The sequence below is a fragment of the Pholis gunnellus genome (genome assembly GCF_910591455.1).
Source record: "Pholis gunnellus genome assembly, chromosome: 7".
Taxonomy (NCBI): domain Eukaryota; kingdom Metazoa; phylum Chordata; class Actinopteri; order Perciformes; family Pholidae; genus Pholis; species Pholis gunnellus.
The window spans coordinates 24,619,056-24,642,137 of NC_136533.1; the positions used below are offsets into that span (position 1 = coordinate 24,619,056).

The window sequence follows — 23,082 nt, forward strand, 5'->3', positions numbered from 1 at the left end:
TTCAACCAATCAGATCTTTAGTTTGACATGTTGGGCGTATTCTTTGACGTGTCAGAGCTGATAGCTGGCCTACTAGTATGTCCGCATTAACGTGCAGCTCAGCAATAACGTGTGCCGTGATTGGTCAGTGGGCTAGCGTGACTGTTGTGAAGCTGAAGCAGTTAAAAGCAGTTTCAAGTTGAAAGATATGTAGAAGTTATGATATTGACATGTTATTAGTGTTTTGTTTGGTGTAGCTTTGTTTTTTTAACACTCAATGGTTGAAGGAGGAGAAACGGATTTCTGTGAAGTGCTTTTGTGCTTTTACATCTGCAGTAGAGTTACCACTGTGTTCATTTGTCTATGGTGTCGTTTTTATGATATGGTTAATATGAATGGCTCGTGCTCTTCAGTGTGTGGATGAATGCGCGTTGTAGCGCTGCAGTGTTGCTGGATTGATTTGTTGCTTTGTTGTCATATAAATATATGTGACTGGTTCTTGTGAGTTTGTTCTTGTCATTGTGTTAATTGATTTTGACTATATGTATTGCCCGTTAATGATGAAGCATCCTGTCATGCGTGGGGTTAGGGTCGGACATTTGATTCTCTGTTTGGGGTTTTGTTTTCTTTAACAAAGCAAGAATTATGGTCTGGAGAAATGGGGATTGTGTGGCGATTGCTTTAGCCTTGTTTGAATCAGTAGGGAACAGCTAAACGCTGCGGGGAGAGTTTGTAGCTTGTGTGCTGCTGTTGTTTTCCTGCTAAGCTAGTTTAGCATAGTGTGCCTCCCAGAACACACGTGCCTCACCAGGGTACAATGTTTTGTTTCCGGGCTGTCAGACAGCATGTTGCCAGGTTGAGCGTAGTCCACCGAAAACATTATATTTCACACAATTTAAGCTTCTGAATTTTCCAAACGCACTAGTATTATTCAACCTATTGTTTGGTTCGTAAGCCTCGTACCGAACGGTTTAATATGAATACGTGTATTGTTACACCCCTAGAAACAAATAATAACCCGTAGCTGTGGCGTCATAATGAGGTTATTAGGAGGTGGTTCAACTGTAGTAGGACAGCACTGAAGGCCCAGGTATAACATGCTCGGCCCCCCACTGCGTGTAGCAGGTAACAAACCCCCCCACAGCGTGATGCCTTCATGCCCCGTGTGTTTCCCTTAGCTACTTCACAGACTGAATGATTCATCATGTGTTGGAGTTTTCCATTATTTTCTGACTTTTTACTGAGGAAACCATCCATCTATCCATTGAAAAAAAATTCCACATCATTTGAAGTGTAGTGTGCAGGAGGGAGGCTAGAGATCCAGGGGCCCTACCCAACATGTAACATACTACATGTTCATACATACTACGTTCATTTATTGAATAGGGACGGTGTGCATTTAGCTGATGAAGCCTCTCACAGTGAATCCACTGATGCGTTTCCACACTCAAAACTGTTGAACACATTTGTGGAACATTACTAATATGAACACTGAGCATACTTTTGCATACGTCCATATCATGTTATGTAGCAGCATCTTTCAGATATTGAGATGTTACTTCCAGCCACATTGGCCCACCTCAGCTCCGTTGTAATAGACGGTAATAATAACAACCTGTCTCAGTCCTCCGTTTCATTGGTGTGTGATGCAACACATGTGCCTCATTGTTTATTGAATACCTTAATATTATTCATGAATACGTATTTTACACTTCTGTCTACCTGTACATGCGTCACCACATTGATCGTGCGTTGGCTCGTCGGTATGTCTGTAGCCGCTCCAGCCTCCATACATCAGTTCAGTCCGATTCCTTTCTAGCTTCATCTCTGGAGAACATGGAGATATGTTGAACCTCGAATGTGAGGGAACAGATACGTGAAGAAAAGATGAGAGAGAGAGAGAGAGAGAGAGAGAGAGAGAGAGAGAGAGAGAGAGAGAGAGAGAGAGAGAGAGAGAGAGAGAGAGAGAGAGAGAGATGCTGTAGAAGTTGTAGAAGAAGATTGTTGGGTGACTTTGCCCTGCAGGTGTGACAGGGGAAGTTCAGCTTATCAGATTGATGGAGACTGTCTCGCTACAGGGGGAGGGCGGGAGACAGAGCGAGAGAGGGAGGAGGGGGTCTGGCAGAAAAGTGTCTGTCGACTCCTCCTGATACCTGCCTCCATGTCTGAGATGATATGGGAGATAATATTGATGATATTAAACGCAATAACTGTGTCTCCAGCTCCCCCTCCCTCGCTTCAGCCCCTGCAGGATAAAATCAATGTGCCATTCAATGTGATTTATAGCTGAAAATAATGGCACTGTTTAGGCAAGGGTGTGTGTGTGTGTGTGTGTGTGCGTGCTTGCTTTAGTGTGTGTACAGTATGTTGCTGTGTGTTTGCATGTGGATGAGGTTGAGAGGTGGACGTGACGTGAAGACGGATGATGTGTGCATCTGCGTCTCTGTGTGTGTGTGTGTGTGTGTGTGTGTGTGTGTGTGTGTGTGTGTGGTGTGTTGATTTATTTGACGATGCAGATCCAATCTCTCAACGGTTACATTAATAACTGCAGAGTGTGAGGGCGTCACGTGGTCGTGGGGCGTTTATGGCTGGTATCGATCGGGCGCTATCGCTGTTTATCGGAGCGGGAATGCAAAGGTAAACACGGCCTTTGTGCAGACAGCTGAGGTGTTATCGGGGGGGGTGGGGGGGGGAGTGGAGAGCAGACGGTGGAAGAAAGTGGATTAAGTGTTTTTTAAAGACAGTTATAATGATAATAATAATCTTTAAACAAACCTAGAGGATTCTGCATTATGGATATGATATTCTATGTTGTGTTTTCTTTCTACATCATCACTTGTGATATTTCTGTTAGCCACACTGGATCCGAGACTGGAGGTTTGAACATGACTGAAGTCAGTATTGTACACAGCTACATTTACACTCATCCATCACGGCATTAAGATCTCTGCATGTTATTGCTCAGCCTGGTTGGAGACAGAACAGAATTGCTGGTTGTGATGGGTTCAACCCAGCCCATAATAACACATTCAGTGTATTATATGCTAAATTACGTTAGCATATGTAACCATCATTAATAATCATTTCTCTCTTTGTTAACAGTAAAATAACTATTAACTACATTCTACTTAACTACCAACTTATTATAAAGTGTTGCCATAAAGCTGCGGGGAGGAGTCTGTGCCGTTCAAATCTTTGTATTTAGTGTGGATGTCGTTCAACAGGGTGTGTTTATGGTTTTGTATCACACTTACAAACAGTTTTGATAAGGATCCCTTAAAATATTTCTATGAGAGTACTGAGCGGACATTTTACAGTTAAACAAATGAACTTCAACAAACTCGACCTCGCAGACATCTCTGTCCATAAACATGAAACATGAATGTGTGGATAAGATCTGTCCAAATGCATCACATGAGGGTGAGGGTCATTATGCACAATATCACCTGTACAACTACAACACACAATGTTCCATGCTCAGTACTTCATTCAGACAGAGACGATCTCTTCTTCAGTGTTACCGACTGCAACATGAACTCCATTACACAACACTAACTGTATGACTGCATTGTGACCGCTCATATAATCCATTATTTCATTCAAGTGTGCAGTTAGAAACACAAACTGGACTTAAAGATCTGGGCCACTTTAGTCAGTGAAGTGTGTGTGAAGGTTTTGACTCCCCTAACCCTTGGCCTGATGATCATGATGCAAGACCAATGAAGAAGAAGAGAGATCCTCGGCTCAGATAGCCGGAGGTGCTGTGATGCAACTATTAATCTAATCTCACTAATCATGAGTCCCGCTAATAGGGAGGGACCCAGCAGTGTGATGAACCAGCTAGATAGCAGCTGCACAGGCAAAGTTCACGGTTCAGGAGTGTGCACGCTGGGTAAGCACATCACACACGCACACACACACACACACACACACACAGCTCCAGCCACGTGTGGAGGAACGCACACATCTCTTTGATCAGCGAGCAGGAGGCTCTGTAATCAGCTTGATCATTGGCAGCAGGGATATCAATGCTGATTACAGGACGGGGGGGGGGGGGCAGACCCCCCTACAGTGAAGAGAGAGAGAGAGAAAGGGAAGGGTGGTGGGCGTCAATGGAGAGACAATGAAAAGCTGTTGGAGGACAGATGGACAGAGACAGAACTGAAGGTAGAGAGTTTCTGATGAGTCTTTGAGAATCAAAGGGCCCGTTCTCTGCGTGGCGAGGTGTCACGTTACAGGGACTCATTTCACTGCCGCCTTTGATCAACAGACAGGAACAGCCACTGCTCACACACACACACACACACACACACACACACACACACACACACACACACACACACACACACACACACAATCACACACGCACACACAGGCTGATACTAAAGCGTGCTACCGGGGCTTAGAATGTTTGAACGTGTGTGAATGTGACTGTGTTGTGTGTCCAGAGCCCAGGATGCAGGACTCAGGAGGAGGCCCCGACGATAAAGAAGAGGACGGGGAGGAGCCAGGCCCGACACACAGCGGCGGGGAGGAGGAAGAGGACGGGGAGGAAGAGGAGGAGGCGTCGCAGTGGAGGGGTCCAGGTCAGTACGCTCACTGTCATTTGCTACTTGTGACCAACCAAGACAAACACACTGACGCAAAACACAAAAGTGTTCCGTGATTTCAGGTCTGAATTCATTCCAATATTTGCTTTTTTACTTAAGGATTGTGAAAGCGTTTAGTTCTTTGTACCTGCACAGGAAGCCCACATGATGAAATCATTTCACAATGCTTAGATGTGCGGTGGACTTTCACATTGAAGTCAAGTCATTATTCAACTTCTGTCCTCTGGTCGCACAGAGAGCTTTGTGGTCACATGGGACTGTGTTCCTGCTCCCCAAAGCTTTGCATGAATGTGTAGAATACTAAGTAGTGAGAGTTGACTTCAAACAATGTTTCAATGATGCACAACATCATTAATCAGTTTGTAATTAGAGAGAGAGGAGGAGGGCCGGAGACGGCCGTCAGACAGTAGATATGAAATTTGATCACAACTCATGAATATTACCTGAACCAGTAGTCGTACAATCCGTTCTGTACATGATCACTTTAAACAGGCTATTGCAATGCACCATGAACAAATACACAATGAGAACTCTGCTGATAAGTAAAGAACTGGACTTAGACTAACGTTCCTCAGGTTGACACAGAAACAGTGTTCACGTTATTAGGCATGCGTGTTGTTAATAACAGAGTACGACCGTATTGTAAAATGTACCGTAACTTAAAACAGCCCTCTGGCCTCTCAAAGTCTCTGCGTCACACAGAAGATCACATATTTAGTGACCTCACATTTCTGTTATGTTATGGGAAATTATACTGTTAATATACTATATTTTCACAATTAACAGAGAGCCCAACCCGGCCACCAGTCCGAACTTTGATATTCTGCAAAACCCTAATAACATGTTTTGACATTAAATAACAGCAGTTTTTTATTTCAATTTATTTCTGAAATATCTGGACATGGACACTCTCGGGTATTGTCGAGGTTGAGAAACTAAAACCCTTCATTAGGACAGAACATCGTTGGGGTTTGAAAGAAATACAAACTCAGCTTTCCACGTAACTAAAGTGTACTGAACGTCGGTGAGCTGCCGGATTCAACTCTTCATCCGCTCTGCAGTGTACGCTGTGTGTCCTGGAGACGCTCCTCTGTCTCCTCTTTCAGGGGCCGTTGTTTTGTCCCACTGTCCCCCCGTAGGAGAAGTGATGTGACAGGCCGGGAGAAAATGTATTCAAGTCGTAACAAAAACACACACACACACACACACACACACACACACACACACACGGCTAAGAGGAGATAACAAGTAAATCGCCATAATTTTATTATTTATTTCCTCTCTTATCGAGGTTTGTTTGGTTATTTATTTCTCTCTGTCTGTTGTCTTCAATGAGTTAAACAATGCAAGAAGATTACCGCACTATCTCGCATTATTTCCTTTTCAAGCTGCGCACGTTTTATGTCTGTCTGCGCGCGGGTGTCTGTTTATGTGTGTGTGTGTGTGTGTGCGCGTGTGTGTGTGCACGTGTGTTTTAATTCCTATGGTGGGGAGGAGAGGATGTGTTCATTATCGTCCTGTCCCAGCCTCGTCCCTTTAACAGTAATTGGAGCGATATTAATTGCTGCGCTCCGGCTGGTTGATGGTAGCACCATGATGCTGCACTGATAGGGCCGTCCGTTTTTTGTGTGTTGTTTTTCCCCTTCCTCTCCGCACAAACTAACTGCTGGGTGAGCGAGGCGGAGGGATGGAGGAGGAGGGGGGAGTAAGGGAGAGAGATAGCCCCTCTATCAGCTCCGGAGCAGGCGCTGTCTTTATCGGGAGCACGATTGGCAAAAAGGAAACTTTGACCGGTCTGAATTTTTCTCTTATCGTCAAGCCCCCCCCCACCCACCTCCTCCACCTCCCCTTCCTCCCCCTCCCTCCTTCCCTCCATCCATCCACGTTCTCCTCCTCCGGTCTCTCCATCACCACTAACAACCCCACTAACAGCCTTCCTCCTCTCCACCCCCAGCAGCATACATCTCTTCTTCTTCTTCTCTTCCTCCTGCGTGTCACAGCAGGACGGGAGTCCCTGGCTAATGTGTTCTTGTTCATACACAACGTTCCCCATGTATCAGACATGTGCCATAAACAGATGAGTGTATTATGGTATGGAAGTGAACAGGGTGTTATCTCCTGTGGGAGTGTGAATGGGGTTTGGTTGCTTTCAGGGGAGACACGACAGGTGAAGAGGGCGAAGATTTAACTCAGCGACATCGCCTTGAAACTTCCCCACGTTTTGTGAAATCGCATTTTAAATATGTAAATGATGAACTATTTGATCAAATATGTGCTAATTTGCATACATTTTCAGAACATAAAGCAAATGTTTGGTTGGATTTTTTTACATCTCTTTTTGAGCAATAGAATGTTGATGAAGTCGGCTCTAAATGATATTTATGAACAGACGGTAACGTTTGGTGTAACAGCTGCTGAAGTGCAGATTTATGGCCAAAACCTCTTTAAAGATATGTAATAAAAAAACAGCTAATATATCACGATGAAACTTCTCCAGTCCATTACTGACATTAAGAGATTTCTGTTCTTTATGTCAATGCAATTATTTAGACTGATGGTAACTTTTGGTAACTTCTTTCCACTCGTCTGAAAGAAGACGTGAAATGGAGGAAATGGAGGAGTTTATGATGTCATTAGTGTCACTACAGCCACGCTGTGTGTGTTGCATGCTATCTATAGTATCTTTCTCTTTTGGTATTTCGGGGTTGGATTTATTTGTTGTTGTTGTTTTTACATTTTGTCATGATAAGTGTATTTTTTAATTATTACTACATAATACATGCTTGCTTCACTGAAACTTATTTTCTAGTGTAACCTAGCAACAAATGAAGGAGACTTTGCTGTTGACTCTTCGTCGTAACCGTAGCGCTGAAACAACAGCAGGACGGCTTTTGGTTGTTCCAATGTGAGGATTTTCCACTTTTCACTGTTTGGTGTCATTGAACATCTGATTGTCCAAAAGGAGCAATAAGTCACACTGGACGTTGGAAATTGTAATTTAGACGAATCAATACATTGATGAACTTAAGATACTCGATATAAATGAGAAGTATTTACATGCGTAAATAACAGAAGGTTGATAATTGGAGTCTGTTTTCATCCCAGAGGAATTTACAGAATAATTGATTCATTGTCTGCTGAATGTTGGAACTTATTGCAAAATGCTCATTATAATTTGATTGTGAAGGTTGAAATAGCTCATTTGATCCGACCACAATCCACTCTGATGTGTGACATTGAAAAGCATGAAATCTTCAGATTTCAGACACAATAAATGGATCAGGCTGTGATGAGTTGACTTTCTGCTGATTGACTAATCATCAAACAGTGAATGAATAAAATGTTGTTGTGCTTTATTCTATTTACGTCATGGTGTTAATGTGTGACAGTGTAATGGTTTGGGAATAGATCTACAACAGTCACAGTGTTTCAGCCTGATTCTAACAGCCAAGCTGCTTCATTTAAAGAAGAACTTCCTGTCATACAGTATATTGATTCTTCACATTTCAGTCTTATTTGTGTCCCGTTTTTCTCAGCTTTCACCTTTTCACCATCATTTTCTTTTTCCTTCTTCCTCATGTCTTGAGCACATGTGTACTTATACATACAGTATATGTATACAGTATAAATATATGTATATGAGTCTTTACCTCTATCATCAGCCTTTTGTTTTCTGTCACAGTGTGAACATATTATATATCTTCTACTTATAAATTCCATGCAGTCTCGTGTGTAGGAAAAGTCTAAATTAATTGAATATTAATCTATTAATTATTTAAAAAATGATTTATTCTAGTTTGAAATACAATAATTCCTAGATATGAACATTTTAATTTCCCTCTCCGTGCACAGTTTGTGTTGTAACCTTATGATAATAATCTCTTGATTTATTCAAATAATTCATTCAAATAATTCTTTGTGGCCGTCATTATTGTTCAGACGGACTGATATTAACATAAAACTGAGAAAAACAACAACAGAACATTTGAATTCATCCTCTCTGCCGGTTCCTTCTTCTTCTCCTGCTTGAAGATAATTCAGTTCATTACTGGACATATTTAACACCTCCCGTCAGTAAGTAATGACTTCTTGTTTATACGTCTATCTCTATAAGTTCCTTAGTCATAGATGATAGTCAACGCCGCTCTGTTTTTCCTCCAGCAGCGATCAGAACATCGGCTTTGTCGCTTCCATTGATATGAAAAAAAGAGAAAAACATTCAAATTAAAGAGATGATAAACTTGGAATGGATTAGAGGCTTCAGCAATTTTCAGTTTCTTTTCTGCAAAGTGTCGTTCGTCTTAAAACAATCAAGATGGTGTGTGTGTGTGTGTGTGTGTGTGTTTGTGTGTGTGTGTGTGTGTGTGTGTGTGTGTCCTCAGTCGGTTTGATGAGGGTGTGGTGGTGTCTAGGTGGGAGCTGCTCCCTATCAGGGATGGCATGATATGCTAAAGCCACCGTTTTAATCTTCAGTGTGTCCGCACTGCATGATATGCAAAATAAATTATGAATAGAGGAGAAAAAGAACTATCTTTTGATTGACCTTGCAGGCTGGAGGGTTCGATATTTTCCCCCTCACTGCTTAACATTCTTGATATGCAAATGGCTGTCACAGTAATCCCTTGTCGTTGGCTGGCTGGCGGTCTCTCCTTCCACTACTGTGTAGAAACTCTTTGTCACTAAACGGTGACAGTGTTTTCTCTCCAAGGCACCAGTTTATGAATATGAATTGATTAATAAAGAGCTTTATTCATGGAGAAAACTCTTCAAATCTACAAGACAGGTTAAGTGGTGTGTGGGAGTAACGAGGAGTGTGTGATGACAGACGTACTCTATGGACACAAACTGTGAAAGTCATGTGAGAGTTACATGCTCAGAGTTAGTCCATTAATCGGACAGAAAATGTATCTGCAACTATTTTGTCTATCTATTAGTCGCTTTACATTTTTCAAGGAAAAATAATAACATTGAGTTATCCTTATTTCAGTGTCTCAGTTATGAGGATTTGCTGCGTTTTCTTTGTGATTTTCAGATTTTGTTTTGAACAAAATAAGTTATTCAAAGAATTAGACTTTGTCAACTTGAACTTTAAGAAACAGAAAAAGATGGTTTTATTCTTTTGCAAAGTATAAACCAAACAATCAATTAATCAAGAAGACAACTGGCAGATTATGCAATACTGAAAATGATCATTAGTTTAACGTTGCTGTTATGAATCTGTACTTTCATAGATGTCAGCTGTTGTATTCCTGTGCTCTGAATGTGTTTCATTTGCCTGAAGAGAAAACTGAAAGTGACCATCATGTTGTGCAAAGGCCCGAGCAGACTTCTTCTCACTGCTTGGACTTTTACTTCAAGACAAAGAAAAGCAGTAAATCCCCATCATTTAGAAAACTTGAGAATTTGGGCATTTTGCATGAAAAATAATGAAAATTATTTATTTATAATTCGTTATCCTCTTTGGGTTGACCTATTCCTGTGTTCAATATTTCTCATCTTTTAATGTTATCTTACATTTTGAGAACACATTGGTGCTTCCCCCCTGCAGTAAGAACAGAGCACTGGTTGCAGCGGAGCACCCTGGTGAACTCCAGCCCATCATAGACCGGCCCAGGACGTCTCTCAGCCCTCTCGGGTGGGACACGGAGAGCAAAGAGGGTCCAATCACACAACTTGTGTCCTCCAGGGGAAGCCAGCCGAGCGAGGCGCGATTTCCTGCTGACCCAGCACTCCTCGCTCCTTATCCTCCCCAACAGAGTTATTTAAATCACCTCAAATAAAGCGTAGTAATGGCAGGCATAATAATGGTTATTATTATTTACCAGGCTCAGTGTGTGTGGGTGGGTGTAGGGTTATCATACAATAGTTAATTATAATGGAGCATGAAGGCACGCTATCACCGCTGAGAGTCTCATTTATTTGGGTTCGGGAATGAGAGATGTTGACCGCGTCACATTTGCATATTGTGTGCCGCAACTCCCCCCCCCCCCCATTGAAATCAGCACGGACGGCACAAGGTGTACCCTCATCACTTTGTCCACATGTGATAAGACCTTTGTTTCTCTGGTTGATCCATCTAGTCACGGGTGGCTGAATGTAGTAACTGGAGGATAAGATGTTTGTGTAAAAGCTTCCAGTTTTCTGCAATGTTTGCTCGTCTCTTTGTGGAGCTATTCATACAAATCCAGGACCTCCAATATCTCTCAAATGTAGCCATTCCAGGAATACAGGACAACAGACTTTCTTTTTTAATTATTGCTTGGCCACCAGTTTATTTAATAGCTTTTATAAGGTTTTTATCAGCATCTACCGTGGGGTTTGCTTCACTCAAACATACACCTTTACACAGTATCATCGTTGTTTCAAAAAAGTAGCTTGTATATATACATATATATATATATATATATATATATATATATATGTATATATATACGCATGTATACGTATATATATGTATACATCAGTGGTGGGCCGTGCATTTTATACCTGGGCCTTCAGTGCTGTCCTACTACAGCTGAACCACCTCCTAATAACCTCATTATGACGCCACTTTCTAAGGGTGTAACAATACACGTATTCATATTAAACCGTTCGGTACGAGGCTTACGAACCGAACAATACGTTTGAATAATACTAGTGCGTTTGGAAAATGCAGAAGCTTAAATTGTGGGAAATATAATGTTCTTTCGGTGGAGCCACTGCTCTCAAACTGGCAACCCACCCATCGTCACAGACAACGTGCTGCCTGACACGCCCACCACGGAAGAACAACATTGTACTCTGCTGAGGCAAGTGTGTTTTTGGAGGCACACTATGCTAAACTAGCTTAGCAGGAAAACCAACAGCAGGACACACGCTGAAAACTCTCCCCGCAGCGTTTAGCTGTTCCCTACTGATTCAAACAGGGCTAAAGCAATCGCCACACAATCCCCATTTCTCCAGACCATAATTCTTGCTTTGTTAAAGAAAACAGATACGTGCATGACGGGATGCTTCGTTATTAACGGGCAATACATATAGTCAAAATCAACGTAATTAACACAATGACAAGAACAAACTCACAAGAACCAGTCACATATATTTATATGACGACAAAGCAACAAATCAATCCAGCAACACTGCAGCGCTAAAACACGTATTCATCCACACACTGAAGAGCACGAGCCATTCAAATATTATTCACATCAGAGGGAACAATATTAACCATATCATAAAAACGACACCATAGACAAATGAACACAGTGGTAACTCTACTGCAGATGTAAAAGCACTTCACTTACCAAAGCTGCTGTTCACTATTTAAAGACAAAGTCCATCCTCCTTTCTTTGTTAACAAAGAGTTTAATGACGCTGTTGTACAGAACATCGGTTCAGTTCCGTTCCAGCCAGAGGTCCTCCTGCCAACGTGTTTGAGTTGTAGATCCACTCGGGTCTCAGCAAAAGCACCGTAGCTTGTAAGTTTGTAAGTGTCCTGTCGTGCTATGGTGTCTTGTAGCTGCCTTGGTTAGCAATCTATCGTAGCTCCAAACACCAAGACGCTCAGTCGAAAATAAAACGCATTCTTAGCCATAAAATGTGCAACGCTTCTCCGACGCTGTCAGCCAGGAATACCGTTCGTACAAGTCCTTTTCCTGGCTGGGTCAGGGCTGCTAGCTGTGGGGTTGGCCGACCCTTTCTTCCGATGTCCAGCTTTTCTGGAAATGTCCTTCTCCAGAAAAGCGTTGCCAGTAACTCCCAAATACATTTCTCCTCCTTCAGCCATTGAGTGTTAAAGCTACACCAAGCAAAACACTAAAAATGTCATGTCAATGTCATAACTTCTTACATATCTTTCAACTTTAACTCTTACTACTACTACTAAGTTCTGCTAGCAGGCTTCAGCTTCACAACAGTCACGCTAGCCCACTGACCAATCATGCTGCACGTTAATGCTGACTTACTTGTAGGCCAGCAAGCAGCTCTGGCACATCAAAGAATACAGCCAACATGTCAAACTAAAGATCTGATTGGTTGAAGACTATGACAATCAACAATATTGTCTCCATTCACTTAAACTGCGAAGTCTACCTAGAGGACCTCGGGCCTCTCTTCTTACCTAGAGAGACAGAGGTGAAATCTGATTGGATAAAAGCTCTACTTAAAACAAGCTGCACTGGAAGCAGAGCAACTGAGGAACACAGTAGTAGACAATTATAAAATAGCTATAACTTTGTGATTCTGTTTAGGCCAGCAGAGAAGGCCCACCACTGGTGTAAATATATATATATGTGTGTGTATAAGCAAATTGAGTAGATTTGATATAATGAAATTGTTACCGTATATACGCAGTGTGAAAGCTTAAATATGTTTCCGTGTGTATTATGTGTTAAACCAGGAGCATAGACAGTTAACTAGATAACTAGATTAAAGGAAGTGAACTCTGGATAGAGGGATGAATGGTTAGAGAGGGCTTAAGGATGAGAGAAAGAGGACGGCGTGAGAGAAGAGGAGAGAGAATAGAGGGGCAGGTGAGACGAAGGTGAGAGAGGAGGAAGACCAAGAGAAGTGGTTTGGAATAAAGAAGTACTATATTGAGTTTAGAGTGCAGAGATAACTAATGAAGGGTGAAAAGAGGGGTCAAGGTTTAGGATCAATGAGAGAGAGAGAGAGAGAGAGAGAGAGAGAGAGAGAGAGAGATGAAGGGTGAGAGATTTTAAGAGGTGCAATTCAGATAGTGAAATTAGAGGTGAGTGGATGGGAAGTGGGAAGGTTGAGAGATATAAGGATGAGGGAGATAGAATATGATGAAATGACAGTCGGGCTAAAGTCCTCAAAGCATAACAGGTTTGAGTCTGGTGTTGAACAGTCCAGATGCTTCCCATTAACAATCATTGTACCTCCTGCTGGAACATGTTTGCATTATTATCTTAACCTTCTCCTACTAGGCCAAGTCTTATTCAGCTAACTTCAGATGTGTGTAAATGCCTCAGCAAGGAGGGGGGCAGATAATTTACAACAGCAGCGTTATACAACAGCATCAGTAGCTAATTTAAAAGAATGGTGAAATGGTTCGGCTGTATAAAACATTAACAATTCTATTAGCCTATAATTCAAATTGCAAACGTCAATTAAGGATGTCAACATATTTATAAAGTGTATTTGATATCGGGTTTTTAAACTTTTCAGCAGACAAATGTCACATGACTCTCATGACAGGTCTGGACCAAGCAGCAACTTCTTCAGTTCTGCTGAGTGAAGCCAATGCAGTGCAAGTGTGTTATAGCTGCATTCTCTCTAGTGTCCACCAGGGGGCGACTCCTCTGATTGAATAGAAGTCTATGAGAAAATTATTCTACTTCTCTCTTGATTTATTACCTCAGTAAACATTGTAAACATGAGTTTATGGTCTCAATCTCTAGTTTCAAGTCTTCTTCAATACAGGGTCGCTTTGGGGCGGGGCTACAGTGATTGACAGGTCTCTACCAGAGACGTATACAGTCCAAACATGGTTGTGACGGCTAAAATGCCGAACTAGAGGCTTCAAAACGGGTGACATCACAACGACTACGTCCACTTCTATACAGTGTATGGTCAATGGACCACCTGTAGATTGTGTTCATACCTAAAAGAAAATTCTAAATACGAGAACATTTGTAAATGCGGAAGCAAGTTCCCCTAAATCATTCATACAGGCCACTTATTAAGAACCAATCTGTACTAATCAACGTTGAGAGCAACAAAAAACCGGAGTCAAATTCCTTGTATGCGTACGCAGACATCGCCAATAAAGCTGATTCTGATTAAGAACCAATCTGTTCTTATGAGTGGTTCTTGCCCATTGTGTTTTTTTACAAGTTAGGTTTTTAAGGTTAATGTACTAATATGCAACAGACAGTATATTTCTGTCAATTTTGGAATGATGACCAAAACTACAGAATGAAGTAAATAAACAGGGGCAGGGTGAGGGAACAGGGTTTGATATGGTGTCAGGTTGGGTTACGATATGGCAGGGTATGGTGAACAACATGAGAAGAATTCTAAATTTAAATTGGGTGACGCCAATTGTTCAGTAGCTAATATTGGCCTCATCAAGCCCCTCTTTTTCACAATATATTGTTCCACGTCAACTGTGAGCTGCTTTAGAGCCGGGCTGACCCACATCCACCCATCGCTCACACACTTACACATGCTGTACTCACGCTCTCTGTAACCTTCCTCCATATCTCCAGCCAGCAGACTGCCGTGTCTCTCAGGAGGAGGGTGTCCCTGCAAGCACCCTGTCAATTCCACCCGTCAATCAAAACGCTTTAAGATGATGATTGGTTGGCATGTGTCCAGAGGGCTTGTCATGTCAGTGAGGCTGTGATACCTCAGAGTAGAGTCTGCGGTTTGAAATGAGCTCAGTGGAGGCTTGTTTTTGTCCCATGAGCATGCAGTGGAAGAAAACTTTTGTATGTGGGTCAGCAGCAGGAATGCATGTTAGACTTAGGCCATGTCCACACTACTCCGTGTGGGGACATGGTCTAGGGAAAACGATCTCCGTCCACACGGCATTTCAGCATCGTTTTCAAAATAATCTCCGTCCAGACTAAAACGCCTGAAAACGAATATCACGTGACTCTTCACGTACACTGGGCATGCGGGTGGGTGCCGATGTAAACAGGAAGTAAATTGGTTGCTTAGTTAAAAAAAATATGACAGAGTAATAAAGTAGTCTTTATGAAAGGTCGTGTTTGATACTTAAGATCTTAAGATCTTCCTCTATGAACTCAAACAGACAGTTCGTGGAAAGTTTTAGAAGTTTTATTTCCAGACTTAGTTACAGCGCTGCGGGTCTTGCTCTCTCTCTCTCTCTCACACATCAAATTGACTTTAAAATCAATACTGACACATAAAAGTTTACTCGATTATGATCCATAAATGTGGTCAACACACGTCTCTCACTCGTTGCCTCTGGTTTCCTTGTTGTCTGTTCTCACTCTAGCTCTGCTGGTGACTGAAGTCTGTCTACTGGAGAGCATTTACTGTTTTGTTCCTTTACATTTTATCTGCAGACTTCACAATAGTTGTGCAGAACAAAATAAGCATTAATAAGGAAAGTCCTCCGTTTTGTGTCCATCAGCCTCCCTAAAGCCGCTAACCGTGACTTCAGACATCCGCTCCGTAGGTCTGATAACGCCGCTGGACACGCCGCTCACTACTCGCTCCAATAACAGCTGCTTCCTCCGTAATAATGCAGACTTTAACTGAACAACAGCTGCTAGTAAAGACAACAAGGTCAGCAACACCTGTAATCATGTTAAATTAACCTGGTTAACCTGGTCGATCGATAATCAATGTTGTTTATTATTTCCGGGAAATGGTCACGTGATAGGAGCGTGACGAATCAGGGAAGGACACGTCATGACTGCTAAGAACCAATCAAGTAGCGAACGCGGGTGTCGGCGTCATCGTTTCCAAACTTATCCGTTTACGACTGTCCACACGAGTACGCAACTCCGGCGTTTTCAAACGTATCCCGTCTTCTGGAGCGTTTTCAAACTCCTCCGTTTTCAAACTCCTTGAAAACGCCGGCGTAGTGGGGCCGCTCAGTGTAAACTTATGAAAATATATGCGTTTTCAAATGGAAACGAAGTAGTGTGGACGTGGCCTTAATGGATCGATCTTTCTCGAACACTATTTTGGTTTGCACTAAGCGGCAACTTCTGGTGCTGAGGAATGAAGCCAAAGCAGAAGTTCCAAAAATTGCAGTTCAAGTGGCCATCTGATGCTCCAAAAGCGAGTCAATTCCCACTAGACCCTCTGGTTAAAATGACCAACTTTACAGCAGAAATAAATAAACGCTTTTGGTCTCTATATATAATATCCCCGTTCATGAAAACTGTATGGGGAGTCACAGAGAATATGTCCATATTTTGTTGAGTTGGCTATTTGAAAAGTATTCACAGCGCTTCACTTTTTCCACATTTTGTTATATTACAGCCTTATTCCAAAATGGATTAAATTCATTTTTTTCCTCAAAATTCTACACACAATACCCCATAATGAAATTGAAAATCTATTAAAAATAAAGAACGAAAAAATCACATGTACATAAGTATTCACAGCCTTTGCCATGACACTCAAAATTGAGCTCAGGCGCATCCTGTTTCCACTGATCATCCTTGAGATGTTTCTGCAACTTGATTGGAGTCCACCTGTGGTAAATTCAGTTGATTGGACATGATTTGGAAAGGCACACACCTGTCTATATCAGGTCCCACGGTTGACAGTGCATATCAGAGCACAAACCAAGCCATGAAGTCCAAGGAACTGGCTGTAGACCTCCAAGAGAGGATTGTATCGAGGCTCAGATCTGGCGAAGGGTACAGAACAATTTCTGCAGCATTGAAGGTCCCAATGAGCACAGTGGCCTCCATCATCCGTAAATGGAAGCAGTTTGGAACCACCAGGACTCTTCCTAGAGTTGGCCGCCCGGCCAAACTGAACGATTGGGGGAGAAGGGCCTTATTCAGGGAGGTGACTAAGAACCCGATGGTCACTCTGACAGAGCTCTAGCGTTGCTCTGTGAAGAGAGGAGAACCTTCCAGAAGCACAACCATCTCTGCAGAACTCCACCAATCAGGTCTGTATGGTAGAGTGGCCAGACGGAGGCCACTCCTCAGTAAAAGGCACATGACAGCCCGCCTGGAGTTTGCTAAAAGACACCTGAAGGACTCTCGGACCATGAGAAACTAAATTCTCTGGTCTGATGAAACAAAGATTAAACTCTTTGGCCTGAATGCCAAGCGTCATGTCTGGAGGAAACCAGGCACCGCTCATCACCTGGCCAATACCGTCCCTACAGTGAAGCATGGTGGTGGCAGCATCATGCTGTTGGGATGTTCTTCAGCTGGGAGACTAGTCAGGATCAATGGAAAGATGAATGCAGCAATGATAGTGACATCCTTGATGAAAACCTGCTCCAGAGCGCTCTGGACCTCAGACTGGGGTGAAGGTTCATCTTCGAACAGGACAACGACACGAAGCACACAGCCAAGATAACAAAGGAGTGGCTTCGGGGCAACTCTGTGATTGTCCTCGAGTGGCCCAGCCAGTGCCCAGACTTAAACCCGATTGAACATCTCTGGAGAGATCTAAAAATGGCTGTGCACCGACGCTCCCCATCCAACCTGAGGGAGCTTGAGAGGTCCTGCAAAGAAGAATGGGAGAAACTGCCCAAAGATAAGAGTGCCAAGTTTGTAGCATCATACTCAAAAAGACTTGAGGCTGCTACAACAAAGTATTGAGCAAAGGCTGTGAATACTTATGTACGTGTTATATTTTTTTCTTTATTTTTTTTATATTTGCAAATATTTGAAACAAACGTTTTTCACTTTGTCATTATTGGGTATTGTGTGTAGAGTTTTGAGGAAAAGAATGAATTGAATCCATTTTGGAATACGGCTGTAATATAACAAAATGTGGAAAAAGTGAAGCGCTGTGAATACTTTCCGGATGCACTGTGTATGTGTATATATATATATATATATATATATATTAGTGCTGGGCAACGATTACAATTTTGAATCACGATTGTTATGGCAAAGTTCAATAATTAATTCAAAAGTAGTGTATTGCGCACTTTTATTTTAAAAGTACTGCTATATGAACAAAAGTACAATAACATTTGGTTTGCAAACACTTTAAACAAATAAGGTTATTTTTAACAGCAGTATTCCCTTTACACAGTAGTGATCATATCTCTGTGCTCAGTGTGTGACTTTATGTGAAACGTTCCACTGCTGTGCAACATGAATAACACGTTTCATCACAATGTGTGTCTTCATGACAGTCAGAGCATGTGAATGCAGCTCTACTGTTCATCACTATAATGCTGTAACTCAGAGGTGATGATGATTACCCAGCGATCAAAGAATAAAGACACTTTACGCACAATTTAGGTGTGTTTTCCCTTTAACTCATGAGATGCAGGTAGCATGTTTTATACTTAATGTGAATATAATTCATACTTTGTTGGTATCTTATTCTGAAAGCCGGATGTCTGTTTGAAGAAACCGGATGTTGTCTCACGTTAATCATTCCGCTAACTTTCTTAGCTCATTCTTGAGGCTCATACATACCGTCTTGAGAACGTTCCTCAGACCGACATCTTCCACAACACGAACCTGCAGTTTGTCTCCACTTCTCTGTAGCATCTGTTAGCTTGTGTTGCTTTTGTTTCTCTAAACTTCTCCCACGCGCTGCATCAACGTAGTCTGAAGACTTCCTCCACCGCTGCCAGTGAGCAACGCACTTTCAAAATAAAGGAAATGCGTTAACGCGCGATAAAATAATTGTCGGCGTTAATTAATTAATAACTTTCCCAGCACTAATGTATATATTAGTATATGTATATACACACACACAGTATGTCATATATATATATGACATACTGTGTGTGTGTATATGTATGTATGTATGTATGTGTGTATATATATACACAGTTAGATTAGTTAGTTTTCAGTCGAATCAAGAACTGGGTTACACCTGTAATGTTGAATACCTGTAATTAATGTGGCAGACAGATGAATTCGACAAGTCATACCACTGTTGTAAGTAAAATAATATAAAGTATACTGTACCACAGAAACACATCTCTTTTCACCCTGCAGCAGTTCTGCTGCTCACCTAATGTGCAATTACAATTGCTAGCTTAGTGCTTTGTTAGTTAGCTAACTAGCCAGAAGGCTAATTTGGCGAAGTAACTGTTGTTTCAGATTAGAGCTGCAACTAACAATTCTTTTCTGTTGATTTTCTTTTTAATGAATTGATTAATCATTCAGTCTATGAAATGTCAGTAAACGTTGCCCATTATAGTCCAAGGTGCTTTTTATTCCTCTCAAATCGAAAGAGTTCACAAAGCAAAGATATTCATTTTAAAACTATGGTAAAGCAGCAAATCCTCACATTTCAGACCACAAATACAGAATATTTCACATTTCTGCTTGATTATTAACTTAAACAATTATTTGAAAATGAAAATAGTTGCTGGTTAACTGTCAGTCCATCAACCGATTGATCAATTATAGATTAGTCATTTAATAATAGATGAATTGTTTCAGCACTATTGCAGATAAAATACAACTATTATCCAATGCCAGTTTCTTCTGTAACTGGTGTGAAGCTCAGAGGTAGTGGTAGCTAAAAAGCCTGTAAATACATCCATTTGTTATTATGGGGTGCTTTATAGACATCTGGTTATATTTTACAGCCCACTCATACCAGACTGTAAGTGCAATTCTACCTTTTGGAGCAAGACTAGTGTTTAGCTGGTGTGGGGTCAGTTTTTCCAATACACATGTAGTACTTTAATCGAGTCTTTGTAGTTGCAGTAAAACATCCAAGATTTTGTCACATGAATAAAAGTTTGGGTAATCAGCCTCGCTTACTGCAGCACATAGTCGCTCATATATACTGAGAGCAACCTAAAAACAGTGAAAAGTTGTTACTTGATTCCAGAAGCTGATGAGGAGCATTCTGAGCCAGCATCGCCCTCTTCCTCCATTACCCACTCCTGATCTACTCCACATATTCTGACTGACACACACACTCTGTCACACACACACACACACACACACACAATCTCCCCTTCCTCTACCATCTCCTCTCTCCAGCCTCTCTGATGTGTCACTCCCCTCCTCCATCCCTGATGATTGATAGGCACAAGGCCCTAATCTAAAGGAACATTTCTCGGTGCTGTCCGGCTGCTATCGGCCCAGCAGCTCCCTTAAACCCAACGTGTGAGCCCTTGGCAGGCCTGGCGCTGGTGGTGGGACTGGACATTGGCACGCTGATTACCAGCCTATCAGATTCTGCTCCACGGCCTGCATACCTTCCTCTCACACAGTGAGACCCTTGAGCATGTGTGTATTTAACAGGGTGCTCCATTGCCTGCATCCATACACCAGTCCTTACACATGCATAGTCTGCCTGCTCTCCTCAGGTATTTGAAGATGACCTGATGTCAGCAGCAGTACATGTTGGTTTGTCTGGAGGCTGATGGTTCTCAGTGGTCAAGTTCTGTTAAACTGTGATGAGCTGAGGTTGGTGGTAGAGGGACAACCTTCACACCTTATTATTATCAATTAGGGCTGGGCGATGTGGAGAAAATCAAATACCACCATTTCCTTTGACTACCTACCTCGATATTGATTTTGTGACGATATTGTAGGGTTGGCTATTGGTGCTTGTACCAAATATTTACCTTTAGTCATCAGTAAGTGGGATATAATGACCAAGTGGGTAAAGGGCAAATAATAGAACAGATAGAACAGTCTAATAAATTCATAAAATGACATCACTTTGCTGTATTGCAGCCTTTAAAACCAGAGCAAAACCACACTTATTCTATATTACGTTATCCAAAATGTAAGACACTAGTCTCATAACACAACATCCATATAATATCGATATGATATTGATTTATTCCCCAGCCCTATTTTGTATTTTTTTCCTTCCAGCTGTGCACATTTTGGGGCTGTTCTTGGGCACATACCAGCACTGCACCACTCCTCTGAGAACCTCGAGGCCTTTTCTCTCTCCTCCTTTGTTTTACCATAAACATCCCACGGCAGCAGGATTGGTAAACATGTGCATACATGTGTTTTTTTCATCATCTACAACAATTTAAAGGTATTAAAGTTAAATATTCAAAAACACTTTGTACTATCATTTGTAGTGTTGGCATTAAAAACGGCTTACTTTTGCTTTAACTAAAAAACTAACTAACACCAAACACTAACGGCATTTTAATCTAAATGATAAATTCAAGACCTGAGCCCAGACTGATCCATCGTAGCAGTTTGGACCAACAACTTTTCTCATTTTTCTGTCCGACAGAACTGGAACAAGACATAACTAGCACATGAACACACTCATGTCTCCTACTTTCTGCTCATTTTCCCCATCTTCATATCTCTGTCTTATCTTGTTCTCTCTCTCTTTCTCTGCGTCCTCTACAGTATCTCTCACTCACCAGTTTCCTTCCTCTCGTAGACAACAATCTCTTGTTTTCCCAAGTCTGAAGGGAGTTTGTGTGTCTACAGCAGCACTAGATGTAACTTTGGCTATAACGTCAACTGTTAACAGCGTGCTCTATAGTCATACACATGTTTGGGTTTTTCCACTTTTTGAATCCAGGAACTTTTCTGTTAAATGAACCTTTCAGCATTACAGACTGACTAGAAGTACTTCGATGGACAAGAAGTAGAAACTAGTGGGTGACAGCAGGTGTGTAGAAAAAAGAACCACAACTTATTGTGTATTCAAGCTATATTGCTTTTAGACAATGCTAGTATGCAATGTTTGGAACATGATTCAGAACAGCATGGTACTTTATAGAATTCAGCAGCAGGGAATATAAACGCTGTCTAATGGAAGAAGCCAAATCATCAAATCAGTTCCCTCATCGACGCTTTCTTCTTTTTCCCTTCAGTTGGTTCCATTAAACAGATATTTCCCAGGAAGATGCTTTAGTGAACAGTATTTGTGTACTCGTTCTAGATATGGACCCTCATGTTCGCTCTGTTTGTTCGCTTCACTCGCTGCTCTCTTCTTGCTCTTGTCTCTTTAATTGATGAACCTCTAAATGACCCTGAGTGTGTGGAGGCAGCCTATCACTCTTTAACTTTTCCGTGTCTCCCTCCGCGGCCCTCGCTGCCGATACCCGTCTGATTGAAATGTCCTTTTTTTTTCGCGGAAGCCAGAAGGAGTTGTTAAAGCAGACATGAATTAATGATTGAATTAATTATCGGAGTCACATACCGTACAATTAATTTTGTGGCTTTGCCTCAGTCTTTTTTCCCCTCTCCCCGTCTGTGCGTAGAGAATGTCAAGAAACATTTTCTAATTAATTTATGTGTGATTATCAGGGATAGTTTCTGGAAGGTCTCCACTTTCAATTTGTGACAGGCTGCAGCAGAGGAGGGGAGGGGGGGAGGGGGGAGGGGGGAGTGTGCCCTCTCACACACATGCACTTTGATTTTCTTTTCTCTCAGACATAGAGTTCCACATTGGGATTACTCATTCTCCTCCAGTCACTGTTATTGTGCTTTAAGACAGAGAATACACACCTACGTTTCTAAAGCGGTGTTCGACGTTACCCTGCTTGTTAAATGTGTGGAATTCAAAGCTCTGTCTCGAAAGATAGGTTCAGACTTTTTCCAAGTCTACGTTATGTGGCAACCCAAGACGAAAGATTCACATGTGGCTCAATGGGTAGAGAGGGTTGTTTGGTAACCGCAAAGTCGGTGGTACGATCCTTGGCTGCTACATGTCGTATGATGAAGTGTCCCTGAGCAAGACTCTGAACCCCTAACTGCTCCCCGGGCGCTTCTCAGCAGCCCAATAAGCTAGGGATGGGTTAAATGCAGAAGTCAAATTTCGTATATATATATGATATATATATGACAATAAAATCCTAACTTTAAACATAAAAATAGGAGACTGAGGCCTCGTGCACACTACTCCGTTT

At 41.9% G+C, this 23,082-nt stretch overlaps 1 protein-coding gene across 1 annotated transcript in view; it reads left to right on the forward strand.

Annotated features, from left to right (window-relative positions):
• zfpm1 (zinc finger protein, FOG family member 1) overlaps positions 1-23,082 on the forward strand; it is a 103,855-nt gene that overhangs the window by 46,612 nt on the left and 34,161 nt on the right. The window contains exon 3 of the mRNA XM_079163591.1: positions 4,428-4,565. Within this exon, the coding sequence (XP_079019717.1) occupies positions 4,428-4,565 (138 nt within the window). The remainder of the gene's footprint in view (positions 1-4,427; positions 4,566-23,082) is intronic.